The 15,674-nt window shown below is 57.4% G+C and overlaps 2 protein-coding genes across 12 annotated transcripts; one reads left to right on the forward strand and one right to left on the reverse strand.

Moving 5' to 3' along the window:
• Positions 1–1,464: 1,464 nt before the first annotated feature.
• On the reverse strand, positions 1,465–7,298 carry SAPCD1 (suppressor APC domain containing 1). 11 transcript variants are annotated; one of them, XM_059714329.1, is made up of 5 exons: positions 6,125–7,298; positions 5,775–5,915; positions 4,533–4,592; positions 4,223–4,343; positions 1,465–3,233 (listed from the first exon to the last, which is right to left on the reverse strand). In XM_059714329.1, exons 1-5 carry the CDS (start codon positions 7,165–7,167, stop codon positions 3,111–3,113), a joined length of 1,488 nt encoding a protein of 495 aa, XP_059570312.1. In that variant the 5' UTR covers positions 7,168–7,298; the 3' UTR covers positions 1,465–3,110. The 11 variants fall into 11 exon arrangements, 9 of the variants coding, with proteins under 9 accessions (XP_059570312.1, XP_059570311.1, XP_059570315.1 ...); XM_059714328.1 differs by having other exon boundaries at positions 1,465–3,324; positions 4,223–4,348; XM_059714332.1 differs by having other exon boundaries at positions 4,491–4,592; positions 6,125–6,665.
• CLIC1 (chloride intracellular channel 1) lies at positions 6,801–15,625 on the forward strand. The gene is made up of 6 exons (XM_014595757.3): positions 6,801–6,884; positions 12,399–12,508; positions 12,704–12,829; positions 13,322–13,428; positions 14,307–14,488; positions 15,352–15,625. The coding sequence occupies exons 1-6, from the start codon at positions 6,843–6,845 to the stop codon at positions 15,511–15,513; spliced, it is 729 nt and encodes a 242-aa protein (XP_014451243.1). The 5' UTR covers positions 6,801–6,842; the 3' UTR covers positions 15,514–15,625.
• The last annotated feature ends 49 nt before the right edge of the window (positions 15,626–15,674 follow it).

Raw genomic sequence — 15,674 nt, forward strand, 5'->3', positions numbered from 1 at the left:
TGCCCGATGGTCTTTGCAGGCCAGGGGACAGAGTGGGTGTTTATCTCTGGAGAAGGGGAGTGCGAGAGCAGGGTGCCCCATGCCAGAGGCAGCCCCCAGGGGGATCCTCGCTACGAAGTCAAGGAACCCCCGGCCGACGCGTTCCTGGAAAGGTTGTTCCCCAGCCCCAAAGGCTGAGCATGGAGAACCTCCAGAGAATCCACAAGGGGCTGATATCCTGAGAAGAGACGAGCAGAGCTGAGAGGCTATTTTGACCCCTTCTTCCTGGAGAAGTTTCCCAATGAGGCAGCGAGCCTCCAAGAGATCCCCACCGTGGATGTGAAGTGGGATGGGACAAGGCTGTGGTTCTTCTCAGGCAAGGCCCTCCTGGTCACCATCAAGTGGCAGGAGGGGAGTCCTACCTACAGCGTCCAAGCAAAGACCTGGGCAATGTATCTGAAGATGCTTCAGCTCAGCAGAAACCGCCTGAGTGAGAAGAACCTCAAGATGGTGCGGTCGAAGGTGAGGAGTCTGCAGCGAGTGCCCAACAAGGTTAGGGAAGCTTTGAACATGGCCATAGAGAAGTTTTCCACTGAGCTGAAGTGCCTGCAGAAGGCTGGTCATGGAGCACGATGCTGGAGAGAGCTTTTTTTTCTCCAGGAAAGGAGAGAATGCAGTGGACACATGCCTCGTTGACAGGAAGGTCAACTACAAAAACGTGAAGGAGACCATAGGAGTGCGTTTGTAAGGCATTTGAGTACGCCTCGAAATGTCTTCCGTCGTTTCAGCAATTTCTGAAGTTTAAGCTGCAAAAGCCAACAGCAAAGCAGTGAGGTGACCAATGCAGAATAGGGCTCCCAGCTCCCCCTTCCTGAGCTTGAGCCCATTAGGTCCTACAGTCCTCTGAGGGAGATGAGAACCCAGGTGTCCTGGCTCCTCGGCCCTCCTGATTTCATGTCAGGTCTGCAGTCCTCCCAGAGCTGGCAAACAACCCAGGAGCCCTCATTCCTTATGATAATAGAAGTTGGGTGACCAGAACAAGGAGCAATGGGCTCCACTTACACAAGGGAAGTTGAGGTTGAATATTAGGAAACACTCTGGCTGGGGGGGTGGTGAACCACTGGAACAGGATACCCGGAGGTGGTGGAGTCTCCCCAGCTTGACAGAGCCTTGGCTGGAATGATCTAGTTGGGGCTGGGCCTGCTTTGAGGTCCCTTCTGAGGCTCCTTTCCAACCCTCACTGTCTGTTTATTCTATGAGAGGCACTGGCAGGGCTGGGGTGGGCGGCTGTGGGTTGGGAGTGAGGGGCACCCACAGGGCCGAGGAGGCTGTGGGTTGAGAGTGAGGGGCACGGCCATATCAGGACTGCCCAGTGCCACAAAGCAGCGGGGGGGGGACGACGACAGCTGCAGCTGGACCCACATCTTGGTGAGTGAAGGGGGCAGCGGGAGCTCCGATTCTCTATAAAACAAAAACACCAAAATATATAGGTATTTAGAATTTATTTTATTATCATGATCGAGGCACTGGAAGGCTTTCAAATTCCTTAAAAACGGTAATGTATCAATAAAACAGAATTGCCAGCCCATGTCAAAAATTGTGAGACAAACTTAAAAATCAAGGAATTTGGAATGTAACTCATGAATTGCTATTTTTGAAGTCTGTATGTGTGGGGAGGAAGGAATTGGGACTCATGGTAGAGGTGATATCTTTTATTAGACCAACTAGATTTTTTCAAAGAAAAGTATTGTTTTTAAATAATAAAATAAATAAAAAATTAAATTAAAAATGTGTGGTGGGGGGGTGTTGTGAAGGTGTGGGGCTGTGGGTGTGGGATTTGGAGCTTGGGGAGGGGGTCCCCCCTACACCCTGGCAGGATGGAGGGTGCTGTGGGGGGCAGCAGCAGGGCTGGTGGGGTATGGCTTGGGAGTGAGGGGCAGATACGCACAGACAGCTGCCCATGGCTGTTGCATGACTTGCCCTGGCCCCCAGGCTTCATTCACTACAGCCCCTGCCCCACTCCCTCCCTCACCATGGGGGTCTCAATCAACCTCCCTACCCCCTGTCCTACACCGACTTACCAGCTTTGCACTCTCTACGCATGCCAGAAGAAAAAATCCCAAGATTTGATCTATCAGATCATGAGTCAGAGTTAATTTGACCTGGAAATCAGGAGTCTCGTGATTGTTTTCAGTAAAGCCAACTCTCACGAAAAAAGAGTTCAATGGATACTTATATGTATAGAGGTGGAAGGAGGGTGGAGAGCCAGGGGGGCTCTGAAACAAACCCTTTGGAGCAGTGGTCTGCAACCTTTTCATGGTGAAGATCACTTTTTGTCTGTAAAGGGCACCGCAGGATCTGGTGCCCACCCCTCACCCTGAGATTGACTATCAGAGGCTCCATGACCAACCAGTTGATGGAGATCAACTGGTTGGTGACCACTGTTTTGGAGGAAGGCACTCTGTGATTATAGTGCTGCCGTCTCCCAGGCACGAATGGAAGCGGCCGAGATGATTGGCCAGCTGCAGCCACCAGGAGTGAAGGGCCGGGCTCTTACCATACTACCTCTTATCTTAGAAAGCGTGTCCCAGACGCCCAGTTGGCCACACTGGGAAACTGGTCTGGGAGGAGCGGGGTCCTCAGGGCCTGGGGAGGAGGGTGTTCAAGGGAGAGGCACAAAGGGGTATGTGTGCATCTCGTGTGCCTGGGTTGTGTCTGTCATGGATGCCTGGGTCGTGTGTGTGTGCGCGCGTGCACACACACACACACGCCCCAGATGCTGGGGGGGTGGTGTCCCACATGTTTGGAGTTGTGTGTTTGTATGAGAGAAGGACAGAAGGAAATGTGGCCATGAGGAAGTGAGGGGACCCATGCATCTGGGTTCTCCAGGCAAGGGAAAGCCTGGGGCACCCAGTGGGGCAACGAACTCCAGCAGGACAGGCGGGCGGCCCAGCTGCCTGGGTTCCTGCAGACCACATCAGTTTGGGGGAAGACACCACTGCGCACGTGACTTCAGAGGCAGCAACCTTAGGATGAGCAGGAGCAGCAGGAAGTGACATCGCTGAGCAACACAGGCTACCACGCTGGGGTTCCGTTTCAGCAGGCGCGATGTCATCAAGCAGGAAGTGACCTCAGAGGAACATGGGCGCCCTGTGGGCTGTGCTGCGGCCGCCCTGGGTCTCCCGGAGCAGCTGGACCAGCAATGCCTTCTCCCGCTCCAGCCGTGCGATGCGCTCGCTCTTGGCCGACGCCTCCTGCAGCCGAGATAGCAGTGGGCGGCCACCTGGGGCAGGCCCTTTTGGGGGGCAGCCATCTCGGGGTCTCCCTCCCAGAAGAAGCAGCCACCTTGGGGAGAGATCTCCCAGTTGCGGGGGCAAGGGTGTCCATCTTGGGCCAGGCCCCCCCAGGTCAGCCATGTAAGGCAGGCTTTCACGAGGCTGGCTTAGCAGGGCAGGGGGAGAGGTGGCCATCTTGGACCTGCCACTGCTGCCAACAGCAGGGGGGTGCAATGCCCCCCGCAGCAGGCAGGAGCTCCCCTCCCCGCCGTCCAGTTGCGCAGCACCGCTCGTGGTGCCAGGAGCCCCAGAGGCACAGAGCCTGCCCAGATTAAATTATGCAATATAATGCAATTATGCGTGGTCGTATGTTGTATGCACATTATTACACGGGAGCATAATTGTGCAATTCGCTGGGGTGTACTTTGTGCCGCCAGCAAAGTGGCCATCTTGAACCCACTGCCCTAACAGCCATCTGGGTGCTGTTGGGCAAGGCTGGCTTCTCCGGCATCCACCTTGTCTCACTACCAACAGCCCGTCCTTCCCCGGGGTACCATCCCCCCCAGGCCTAGGGCCCGGTGCCAGCAGCCATCTTGAACCTGGCCTCCCCCATCGCCGGCTCCCAAACAGACCCGTTGGTGCAGCCATTTGTCACCCCCACCTCAAGCAGCCCTACCATGGGGTATCGGCCACGTCAGGGGCCCACCCGCAGCAGCTGCCTCAAGATTTGGCCATTGCGAACAGAGGCCTCGCCCAGCGCATAACGCCCACGGGGGCACCACACAGTTGGCAGCAGTCGGCCATCCTGGCCCAGCTGGCCACGGGGCCTGGCAGCCATCTTGGGTTGGCCACAGCGGCCCCGTGGGCCATCCTGGGCCCAGCTCCACAATGGAGTTGGCCATGGACGGACCCACGGCAGCAACCTGGTCGGCTGCTTTGGTGTCCTCTGCCCCCTGCAGCCTCCTCACCTTGATGAGCAAGCGGTTCTGCTCTCGCAGCACCGACAGCGTTTGCTGCTGAAACTCCAGCCTCTTCCACAGTGGGACAGGGGGGTCCCGGGCCTGGTCCTGGTGGGAGCATGGGGGGGTGCTGCCCTGGGGGGAGACAGTGCTTAGTTGTTATTCCCCAGCCCTGCAGCCCCCCACCCCTCAGTACCCCCGCTCCCAGCCCCTCACTCCCGGCCTGCAGCTCCTGCCTCCCTAGTCCTTCTGGTGCCCCCCCACTCCCAGCCCGCACCTTTCTGGCCCCAGCAAAGAGTTTCTCGAGGCACTGATTCACCTCCTGGATCTTGGCCAGCAGGAGGCAGCTGTGGTCGGAGCCGGAGTCTCCCAAATAGTCCTGGGAGCAGGAGGCAGCGGAAACACTTGTCAGGGAGACCTGCAGGTGGAGAATACCTCCCCCGACATGGGTCTCCTTAACCACCACCCACCACATTAGGCTTCCCTACAACGTGCCCCCATCCCCCCTGCCTCCATTGATCCCTGTGGGAAACATGGGGCAGTCCACCCCGCTCCACTACAATATAACACTGCAACATCCATTTCCTCTCCTCCTGTGTCAGAAATAATGGAACGATCCATGCCCCCAATAGCATCCATGTGCCCCTGTTTCTATTCATAATAAATCCCCATTGATACTATGACAAAAAGGGAACCTCCCAGCTCTCAATCCCTATTGACACCAATGGAATCCTCCCCCCCCAGCTAGGAATGGAACATTCCACCCATCCCCCCTACTAGGACAAGAATGGGTCACTCCTATTTCCCATTTCTCTCGATAACAATGGACCGATTCCCCATTAAGTGGATGCTCCTCCCATCCTACTAATAGGACATTCCACCCTCCTACTCCCATCATAACAGTGGGTGCTTCCCCGACTACCAATCCTAATGGAACATTCCACTCTCACCATTGATAACAGTGGATTGACACCCCCTCATTGATGCCAAAGGACTCTCTTACTCCCACCCTTCCCCAACTAAATTAGCAGTGGACTCCATTGATAACAGTGGACTGGTCCAATTTTTCCTTTTCCCACTGATAATGAAACCACCCCCTATAACAGCAATGGAACAGTCCACCCCCCAATTGATGGTAGAAGCATCCTACCCTCTCTCCCCTATTAGCAGTGAACCAGTTACTGCCCCCTCTTCTCCTCTGATAATTATGAGCTGACCCATCCTCCTCTTCCCCATTCCCCCGTACTGATAACGGAACCCCCTCATAATAGCAATGGGAGATTCCACACACACACTATCCCATTGATAACAATGAACTGACCTACCCTCCCTTTCCCCTTGATAACGGAACCCCACACCCAAATAGTCCACCTCCCTTCCCCATTGATAATGGAAGCCCCCCAGCCTATAATAGTAATGGAACATTCTACAACCCCCCCCCAGCCCATTAATAACAACGGTCGACCCTCCCACGCCTTCCCCATTGAGAAAATTGGCCCCACCCCGCCACATCAGCAACGGTCCGCCCAGCGTCCCAGCCCGTGGGCGCGGTAGTACGTACCGCGCCTGCGCGCTGGGCGTGGCGGCGGCGGCGCTGGGCAGCCTGCAGGTGGCGCTGGCACCAGGCGCGAAGCCGCTCCGCGAGTTCGAGTCCCTGCAGCAGCGCGTCTCGCTCCCGCTCCAGCCCCTGCAGCCGCCGCAGCTGGGGGAGGGGAAAGGATGGGATGGGATGGGCGGTGTCAGGACACCTGCGTCCCCTGCGGGGCTGGGAGCTCGGGTCCCTCGGGGGGAGTTATGACACCTGGGTCCCTTGGGGCCGGGGGGTGCTAGGACACGTGGATCCTTTCGGGGAGGGCGGCTTTAGGGGGGTGGAGAGCCCGGACGCCGGGGCCGGGGGGTCAGGGCACTCACCCGCAGGAAGCCCCGCAGCGCGTCCCAGCTGCCCAGGGCGCTGCCCAGGGGCAGGATGAGCACGGTGTAGCCCCGCGCGGCCATGGGCACGTGGCGCTGCTGCCGGGTCCGCCGGACTCGCGCCCCCCTCCCCCCCAGTGCTGAGCCCGGCGCCGAGGCACAAAGGGCACTAATCCCCGCGGGGGGGGTCGGGAGCGAGGGGCACCGGCGGGGGGCGCGTTTACAGAGTACGCGGACGCCCGGCTTGGGGGGGTGGGGGGGCGGTGACGGAGCCCGGACGCCCCGGTTCTCCGGCCGAGGCTGGGGGAGTGAAACTCCCGGTGTCCCGCCCGCGCGTGTCTCCCGCCCGCACGCGCCCCAGGACCAGGGGACGATCGCGGCCCCGCCCGAGCCGGCCCAGTCTCCGTCCCGCGGCGGCTTGTGGCGCTGGTTGCCGTCCCCGCCCGCCCCGCGCCACCCCGCCCAGAGCACGCAAGTGCCCACCTGTCCCCGGAGAAGCCGGGGGTCCCCTCGCCTCCCCGCCCCCCCCGCCCAGGTGCCCTGCTGCCCCCCCCCCCAGGACACCCAGGCGTCTGAGTCCCCTCCCCCAAAAGATCCAGGCACCCTGCCCCCACCCCCCCACTCAGGAAGCCGGGCTGCCCCCCGCCCCGCCCCGCCCCGCGGGGAGGGGACCCGGGCGTCCGGGCGGGGCGGGGCGGGGGGGCCCTTGGGTGCAGCCATGGCCGAGCCGGAGCCGCCGCCCGTGGAGCTGTTCGTGAAGGTCGGGGGGCAGCGGGGTGTGCGGGCCGGGGTCGGGGGAGAGGAGAAGAGGGGGCCGGGCCGGGCCGAGGGGCGCTGCTCGGATCCCCCCGGGATGGGGAAGGGACGGAGCAGCGCTGGGACCCCGCCCCGGCAGGGTGGATGGATGGGGCAGCCCGGGGGGGGTGCACCCCTGCCCGGGGGGGGGGACGGGGGACGGGTCTGGGGGGGTGCAGGCCGGGGGGGGAGCGGGGGGCAGGGAGGAGTGCGAGCCAAGGCTTCCGCTCCCCGGGCGGCTCCTGCATCCGCCCAGCCCCTCCCGCGCCGCCTCCTTCCCTCGTGCTCGGCTCAGGCTGCCCGAGTTCCCAAAACCAGTTTGACTCTAGTTCCTCCCAGTGCGAACCCCCTGAAACCAGTTGGATTCCGGATCAGAGCTCTGAGACCAGCGAGGACCCCCCCCCCCCCCCCCAAGCCAAAGCCCCTGGGACTAGTTTGATTCCAAACCAAAGCTCTGGAAACTAGTCAGAAACCCCCACAAATCAGTTTGATGCCTAATCCTCAAACCAGTGTAACTCCAGTTCCTCCCAGTAAGAGCCCCTCAAATCAAAAGCCTTCAAACCGGTTTCCCGCAGTCCAGACCTCCCCAACCAGCTTGATTCCAGATCAAAGCTCCTGAAACCAGCTTGACTCCAGTTTCCCCCAGTCAGAGCCCTTGAAACCAGCTTGGCCCCTCTTCCTCCCTGTGAGGGCCCCTCAAACCAGTCTGGTTCCAGATCAAAGACCCTGAAACAGTCAAAGCCCTCGAGCCCCATTTGATTCTGGTTCCCTCAGTCAAAGCCCCTCAAACTAGTTTGACTCCAGATCAAAATCCTTAAAACCAGTTTGACACCAGCTTCTGCAGTCGAGATCCCCCTCCCAAAACCAATTTAACTGCCCTTTCCCCAGTAAAAGAAAACCCCACAAACCAGTTAGATTCCAGATCAAAGCCCCTAAAACCAGTTTAACTCCAGTTCTCCTTATCAAAGCCCCTCAGACCCATTTGATTCCAGTTCTCCCCAGTTTAAAAAAAAAACCCCAGAACCCTCAAACTGGTTTGACTCCACTTCCCTCAAGTCAAACCCTCACAAACCACTTTGATTTCATTCTGAAATCAGTTTGACTCCAGTTCTCCCAATCAAAGCCTTTCAGACCCTTGTGATTCCAGTTCTCCCTGGTAATTCCCCCCCAACCAGTTTGACTCCGCTTCCCTTCAGTCAAATCCTCCAAACCCAGTTTAATTCTGAAACCAGTTTGACTCCAGTTCCCCCAATGAAGGCCCCTGGAGCCAGTTTGATTTTAGGTCAAAGCCCTTCATGTTGGTGGGAAATTGCCTATAAAACGCCATTGGATCTGGTTTCCTTCTAACTAATTTTGGTTTGAAATTAACTAACAATAAATCGGTTCATTGGATTCCAGCTAATTTTGGAGTGAAATGGACTACAGTAAATTGGGCCCTTCCCTTCTAGCTCCTTTTGGCAAGAAATTAGCTAAAAACGCATGGATTTGGCCTCTTCCAGCTCATTGTGATGTGAAATTGACTGATAATAAATTCATTCTTTTCCTTCCAGCTAATTTGAGTGTTCAATTAGCTAAAAACAGGTTGGTTCCTTTTGTTCAGGCTTAATTTGTTGTGAAATTGACTGAAAAAAAAACCAAAAACAGGTTGACTCCTGCTTTTCAAGCTAATGTATGCTGGAAATTTACTAAAAATAAGTGGGTTCCTTCTCCTCAGGCTCATTTTGGTGCAAATATTGATTAAAAACAGATTGGCTAGTTGGATCCGAGCTAATTTTTGGTTTGAAATTAGCTCAAAATAAATTGGCCTGGAGCTAATTTTGGTAAAATTAAGTTTTGGTAAAATGAGATTAGGTAAAAATAGGATGGTGGTTCCTTCCATTCCAGCTAATTTGCATGTGTAACTGACTAAAGATACATCCTCTTGTTTCCTTCTAGTTATTTTGGTGTGAAACTGGCTAAAAAAAAAACCTGGTTGATTTGTTCCCTTTAGGCTTGTTGTGCTGTGAGACTGACCAATGCTAAATGGTTTGTTGGATTCCAGCTAATTTGGGGGTGAAACTAGCTAAGCATAAATTGGCCCTAAGATTGCTTTTGGTGTGAAACTGGGTACAAATGAGGTGATTCCTTCCCTTCCAGCTAATTTTGGTGTGAAATTGACTAGCAGGAAAGTTGATTTCTTTTCCTTTTAGCTGATTGGGGGGCCGCGGGGTGGAATTGGGTTAAAAATGGATTGACTGATTCTCTGCAAGCTCATTTTGGTGTGAAATTTGCTAAAAGCAGGTTGGTGCCCTGAGCTTCCAGCTCGTTTTGGTGTGAAACTGACTTAAAGACAAGTTGATTAGTTTCCCTCTGGTTAATTGTGGCGTGGAATTGACCACCAGCATGCTGGTTTCTTCCAGTCTAGCCTTTTTTGGTGTGAAATTGGCTAAAAACAGGTTGCTTGGTTCTCTTCAAGCTCCATAGCAAGTTGGCGTCTTGGTTTCAAGCTAATTTTGGTGGAAAATTGACTACAAATACATTAGTTAGTTGGATTCCAGCTAATTTGGTTATAAAACTGACCAACAGTTTTATAACCAAATGAACCAGTTGGTTCATTGTGTGGTGAAATTGGTTAAATGTGTGTTGGTTCCTTGCTTTCTAAACCCAGGGTGAAATTGGATAAAAATAAATTGGCTTCAAACTAATTTGGGGGTGAAAATTACTAAAATAAGTTATTTTTCCCCTTTAGCTAATTTTGAGGTGAAATTGACCACAGTATATTGGATTTTGGGGTGAAATTAGCTAGGTCGGGGAAAATAATTTTAGTCAGTTTCATCTCAGAATTAGCTAAAAGGGGGAAGAAAACAACTTTTAAAGTCAATTTCATCCCAAAATTGACTAAAATGAGGTTTTTTTCCCTTCTAGCTAATTTTGGGGTGAAATTGACTAAAATAGGGGTTTTTTTTCCTTGTCTCCAAGCAAATTTGGGTGTGAAATTGGCCAATAACCCACCCCACCATTAGACCTGGTTTAATTGGTGGATCCAGCTGTTTAAGGCTCACTGCCTCCCCCCCCCCCAGCTCCTGCCTCAGTTTCCTCCAGTGAAATTGACCAGGTAATTGAAATTGACCTGAGATCTTGTCTGGCTGAGATCTCCCAGTCCCCAGAGCTGGGCCTGAACTGGGTTGAATCCTGTGGGAACTGGATCAGATGCTCAGTCTGTAGGTAGGGACCAGTTTGAGGGCTGGGCTGGTGAGGTGTTGCATACTGGTTTCCATGGTTGTAACAAGGCAGGATGGATTATGTCTGGGGTGTGATGGGGTCTTCTTGGGGGGGGTTTCTGACCCCCATTCTGACTGGGTTCCCTGCCCCTCTTCCCCGCCCTGGTATCTTTTCTCCTTTCCTTGTTCCCTTCAGATACACACGTGCACAGGCCTCTAGGCACCCATGAATTCACATGTGGACACTCATGTACACACACACGCACACTATCATACACACGTGTTCACATGAGTCCACACATGGACACACACACATCTAAACATCCGTGAATTCACATGTGGACATGTGTACCCATGTACACACATACACACTCTTTTGCATGTGAGGGCTTACACATATACACATGCACAGCACTCTAGGCAGCCACCAGTTCACACAAGGACACTTTAAGTATACACAGTAGAACCCCCTGACCCCTGTACACGTGCACACACATGTTCACATATGAGTCCCCACACACATGCACACAAACACACTTCTAGGCATCCATGTGTTCATATGTGGCCGGTTGTTTACACACACACACACAAACCCATAGGGACCCACATCTAAGTTCAAACCTGGACACACACACACACACACACACACACACACACACACACACACACACACACTGCAGGCACAGAACCCAGACTTCTGGGATGCATGCACGCGTGCACGGGTATTTCCTGTGCAACCGTATCTTTCCACATCCGATGTAGATAATTTTTAATCTCTCTGCATCTCAGCAGGGCCCATGATCCCCTCCCCCTGCTGTGCATGCGTGTGTGTGTGCGCACGCGTCCAGGATGCCTGGGTTGTATGTGTGTGTGCATGTGCATGCCGGGCTGGGTGTGGCGCCGTTGGTTGAGCCCTGAGGCTGCACTGAGATTAAACATTGCAACAGAATCATCTGGGTCCCCGCCAGGACCCCTGGGCTCTTTCCAGCTCTGGGAGGGGAGCGAGTCCTGGGGCCTTGGAGCAGGCAGGTGGGAATGGGTGCCTGGATGCCAGGGCTCCCAGGGCAGGGAGTGGGAGCAGGGGGGAGCGGAGGCCCGGGTTCCTTTCTGCCTCTCTCCAGGGTGGGGCCAGTGTCAGGTCTTGGCTGGGTGTTGACACTGCAAACAGACCTGGGAAGGGAGGGGAGGGGGGTGAAGGGGGAGAGCAGGGGGGGCTGGAAACCCAGATGCCTGGGTACTCTGAGAAGAATGAGAGGGCTGGAGGGCCTCGCCCCCGCACCTCTCTCTTCCCCCACTTGGTCTCCCAGCCAGGGGCTGAACATGTGGGGGGTCCTGCTTAGCTGGGAGCTCAGTGGAAGGAACCATTTGGCTCCACCTGTGGGGGCTGGGGGGAAACAACTGCCCAGTGGTAGCAGCCCAGATGCCCCCTGCCCTGCCCTGCTGGTGCCCCTCACTCCTGACCTGCAGCCCCCTTAGCCCAGGCACTGGGGCTTCCTCCCACCCTGCTGCTCAAACCTACGAGCCCTGCTCCCCTCCCAGAGATCCCACGTGTCCGAGGGTCCCTGCCCGACCCCCCCCCCCCCCCCAATGGAGAGGGAACCCAGGAGTCGGGGCCCCACCGGACCCCACTGCCCTCCCAGGGCTGGGGGAGGAACCCGTGCATCCTAGAGACTTTTGGCAGGAGGTAGCTTGGAGCGGTCTGTTGCCTGGCAGGTGTGGTGCTGTCTCTCCATGGCAACAGTTGCCAGACAGGCATGTCTCATTGCCATGGCGACCAAGGGAGGGTGTGGCCCTGAGAAGGTAGGGGCGGGGCCTACTGTCCTAGTAACTTCCCTAGGGCTGTATTGGGGAGGGCAGTTTCCTAGCTGTTCCTAGGAACAGCTTGTATTTCTGTGCCTCCCTTAGCAGCTGTTGCCATGTGGGGCAAGAAGGGGTGTGTCCCTAGCAAGACAGGTGTCTCTCTAGGAACCAGTTGCTAGTGGGGTGAGGCGCAGCCAGGTGGAGTGGGAGGGGCTATTTCCCTAGCAACCATCTGTCCAGACAGGCAAGCTAGGAGGGGCTGAGGGGAGGGTTTCCTTGGTAACCGTAACAGGGCAGGGCAGGAGGGGGCATTTTCCCTAGCAACTGCCTGGTCCTGGGGGTCCGTGGCAACCGGAGGCGTGGCCAGTGCTCTATGGGGAAGGGGGCTGACTCCCTCCTTCCACCCGCTGGGGGGAGCTGGTACTGCATTAGAGGGTGGGGCCTGGGCCAGGTTTAACCCCTTGCATGCCTCTTCCCAGGCTGGCAGCGATGGAGCAAAGATCGGGAACTGCCCCTTCTCCCAGCGGCTCTTCATGGTGCTGTGGCTCAAGGGGGTCACCTTCAACGTCACCACAGTGGACACCAGGCGGTGGGTGACCCCCTGCCCCCCAGTACCCCTCACTCCTGACTTGTAGCCCCTGCCACCCAGCCCTGCTGGTGCCCCTCACTCCTGACCCACAGCTCCTGCCCCCTGTGAGCCCTGCCAGTGCCCCTCACTCCTGACCTGCAGCCCTCTGCCCCCCTGAGCCTGGGCAGTGTCCCTCACTCACCCCTGCCCCGCCAGGCGCACGGAGATGGTGCAGCGGCTGTGCCCCGGGGGGCAGCTGCCCTTCCTGCTCTACGGGGATGAGGTGATCACTGACACCAACAAGATCGAGGAGTTCCTGGAGGCTACCCTAGGGCCCCCCAGGTAGGGCGGGGCCTGGGAGCTAGGGGTGGGGCTTTGAGGATGGGGCAGGGCTCTGGGGGGAAGGGGCAGGGTCTGTGGCAGAGGGTGGGACTCTGAGGGAGTGGGGGTGGGGCTCTGCTGCATGGGGCCAGGGCTCGGAGGGTGGAGGGGCGGGGGATGGGGGTGGGGGTGAGGCTAAGGGTAGGTTGGGGGGCAGAGTTTTGGGGGGCAGGCTGTGGCTCTTAGGGTGGGGTCAGGGTTTGGAGTGAGGGGGTGAGGCTATGTCCGGGGAGGCGCTCTGAAAGGGTGGTGGTGTGGCTCGGGCTCTGAGGGACAATGTGTGGGGCTTTGAGGGTGGGGGCGGGGCTCAGGGAGGGGCCCTGGATCAATGGGGGCGGGGTTCTGAAGGGCTGAGTTGAGGCACTGGGGTGTTGGGGGCCTCTGAGGGGCTGGAGGTGGGTTTCAGGAAAGGGGGCGGAGCCTCTGCTGAGCACCCGCCCCCGGCCCACCCAGGTACCCCAAGCTGGCTGCCCGCAACCCCGAGTCCAACACGGCTGGCCTGGACGTCTTTGCCAAGTTCTCTGCGTATATCAAGAACTCAAACCCGGCCCTCAACACTGGTGAGTGCCCTGGGGGCGGGGCTTCGCCTGGAGACAGAGCCTCCCTCCCCATTGGCTGCTCAGCGGTTGCGTTTCTCTGTCCATTGGGTGCCATTGGCCGCCATTTGTCACCCCTGCTGTATCCTGATTGGTTGCCTCTGCGCCCTACCCAACTCCCTGCCCTGTGTCCTCGTGGGCTGGGTTTTGCTTCATCTCCCCCCCTGCTTTTTTTCGCCATTGGCCTATTGGCTGTCCCCCTTCCTGCCTCAGTTTTGATTGGCTGTCCTCCTTTCCTACCTCAGGCTCCACCCCCAAACCTCACTATTAGCGCTTCACCCCAAATGCATCCTAACTGGTGCCCTCCATCCTACGTCCATTTTGATTGGCTGTTCTCCATCCTTACCCAAAGCTTACTGGCTGCCCCCATCCCACCTCAGTCCTGATTGGCTGTTGGTCCTCCCATTGGTGTTGTCTATCCCCTGTGGATCCTGATTGATTGTTTTCCCTCCATGCCCAAATCTCCCTGACTTTCCCACATCCGTCCAGATTGGGTTCCCTTCTTTCCCCCTGGAATCTAATTGGCTGGCCTCCCATGCCCATTTTGATTGGCTGCTCCATCGCTGCTAGCCTGGGAAGAGACCTGGATCTGATTGGCTGCTCTCCTTCCTATGTCTGTGCTGACTGGTGTCTTCTATCCCACCTTGATCCTGATTGGCTGCCTTCCTTCCTACGTTCTTTCTGATTTCTTGTCTCTCTTCCCATATCCATTCCAATTCGCTGCCCTCCATCCTTACCCAACCTCACTGGCTGCCCACCTTCCCTCCTGTGTCCATCCTGATTGGCTGCCCCCCTTTCCCACGTCTGTCCTGATTGGCTGCCTTCCCTGTGACCCTGCTCAGGGCTGGAGAAGGGACTGCTGAAGGCGTTGGGGGCACTTGACACCTACCTTCAGACGCCGCTGCCTGACGAGGTGGACGAGACGAGCGCCGAGGCCGAGGGGCCATCACGACGCCTCTTCCTAGATGGCAACGAGCTGACGCTGCCTGACTGCAACCTGCTGCCCAAGCTGCACGTGCTCCAGGTAGGGGCAGGGCCGGGGGGGTTCTGGAAGGATGGAGCCTGAAGGATTGGGTGGGGCTTATTCTGGGAGAGGTCATAAAAGAGGGTGGAGCCTAAGGGAGTGGGTGGGGGTTAAGGAGGAGGAGCCTCAGGGGGCTGGGTGGGTGAGGCTTATTGGGCAGGGGCAGCAGGGGTGAGTGGGCCTTGTCCAGAGTGGGGGGGTTGGTCCCAAAAGGAGAGGAAGGCAGAGCCTGAGAGGGTGGGGGGCTCGTCCTGGGAGTCCCAGCGGGAGGGGGCAGAGCCTAGGGGTTTGGTGGGAGGGGCTTGGCCTGAGGTGGAGCCTGGGAGTCCCAGAAAAGGGTCTGAGTGGAGCCTGGGGGTGTGGTTGGGGCTGGCCTTTTTGTGGTGGAGGAGCCAGAGGTGGGCAGGGCTGGTTTGGGAAGTCTCAGCAGATTAGTGGGCGGAGCCTGAGGGGAGAAGGGGGGTAGGCGGGGCTAGTTCTGTAGGGTCCCAGAATGGGGCGGGGTGGAGCATGAGGGGAAGGAATGGGAGGGCCTGGGGCAGGAGCCTGGGTGGGCAGGGCTTATTCTGGGTGGCCTGGGTGAGTGGAGCCAGTAAGGAGGGGCTTGTCTGGGGCGGAGCCTGATGTGGGCTGGGCCTATCCTGAGGGGTCTGATCCCAGGAGTGGGTGGGACTAGAGCTGGGTGGGGGCAGAGCCAGAGGTAGGCAGGGCTTGTCCTGTGGGGTGGCTAGCTTGTCCCCCTGCGGGGGTGTGGCCTGTCCTAAGGGGGCGGGCTTAGGCATTGCCTGCTGTGTGTGTGTGGGGGGTGGGGGTGCTAAGCAGGTGGTGTGGCCTCCCTGGTGACTCCACCCCCTGCCCCCCAGGTGGTTTGCCGCAAGTACCGGGGCTTCTCCGTGCCGGCGGAGCTGCACGGGCTCCAGCGCTACCTGGCGGCCGCCGCCACCCGCGAGGAGTTTGCCAGCACCTGCCCCGACCCGGCCGAGATCGAGCTGGCCTACGAGCTGGTGGCCAAGGCCCTGAAGTAGCCCTGGGGGCAGATCCTGGGGGTGCGGGGGGAGGGAGGGGGTGCTGTAATGCTCTGGGAAGGAGCAGCTCTGCTGGGGTTTTTCTGTAATAAAATAAAATGACCGAAAACCAGGATGGAGTCAGGAGCAAACCCAGGCGTCCGGGAGCGGCGGGAGGGAGG

This window comes from Alligator mississippiensis, chromosome 11 (assembly GCF_030867095.1).
Source record: "Alligator mississippiensis isolate rAllMis1 chromosome 11, rAllMis1, whole genome shotgun sequence".
NCBI lineage: Eukaryota > Metazoa > Chordata > Crocodylia > Alligatoridae > Alligator > Alligator mississippiensis.

What these genes read in the sequence shown, in the direction of transcription:
- CLIC1 (XM_014595757.3), top strand. Translation starts at nt 6,843, where the DNA reads ATGGCCGAGCCGGAGCCGCCGCCCGTGGAGCTGTTCGTGAAG. An exon ending in ACCACAGTGGACACCAGGCG is followed by an intron (nt 12,509 to 12,703) that starts GTGGGTGACCCC and finishes CTGCCCCGCCAG; the next exon opens with GCGCACGGAGATGGTGCAGC. An exon ending in GCTACCCTAGGGCCCCCCAG is followed by an intron (nt 12,830 to 13,321) that starts GTAGGGCGGGGC and finishes CGGCCCACCCAG; the next exon opens with GTACCCCAAGCTGGCTGCCC.
- SAPCD1 (XM_019487009.2), bottom strand. Translation starts at nt 7,167, where the DNA reads ATGCAGGAGCCGCCCGGGGAGCGGAAGCCTTGGCTCGCACTCCTCCCT. An exon ending in CGCTGCGGGGCTTCCTGCGG is followed by an intron (nt 5,916 to 6,124) that starts GTGAGTGCCCTG and finishes CCCCTCCCCCAG; the next exon opens with CTGCGGCGGCTGCAGGGGCT. An exon ending in TGCTGGCCAAGATCCAGGAG is followed by an intron (nt 4,344 to 4,532) that starts GTGAATCAGTGC and finishes CCCCCAGGGCAG; the next exon opens with CACCCCCCCATGCTCCCACC.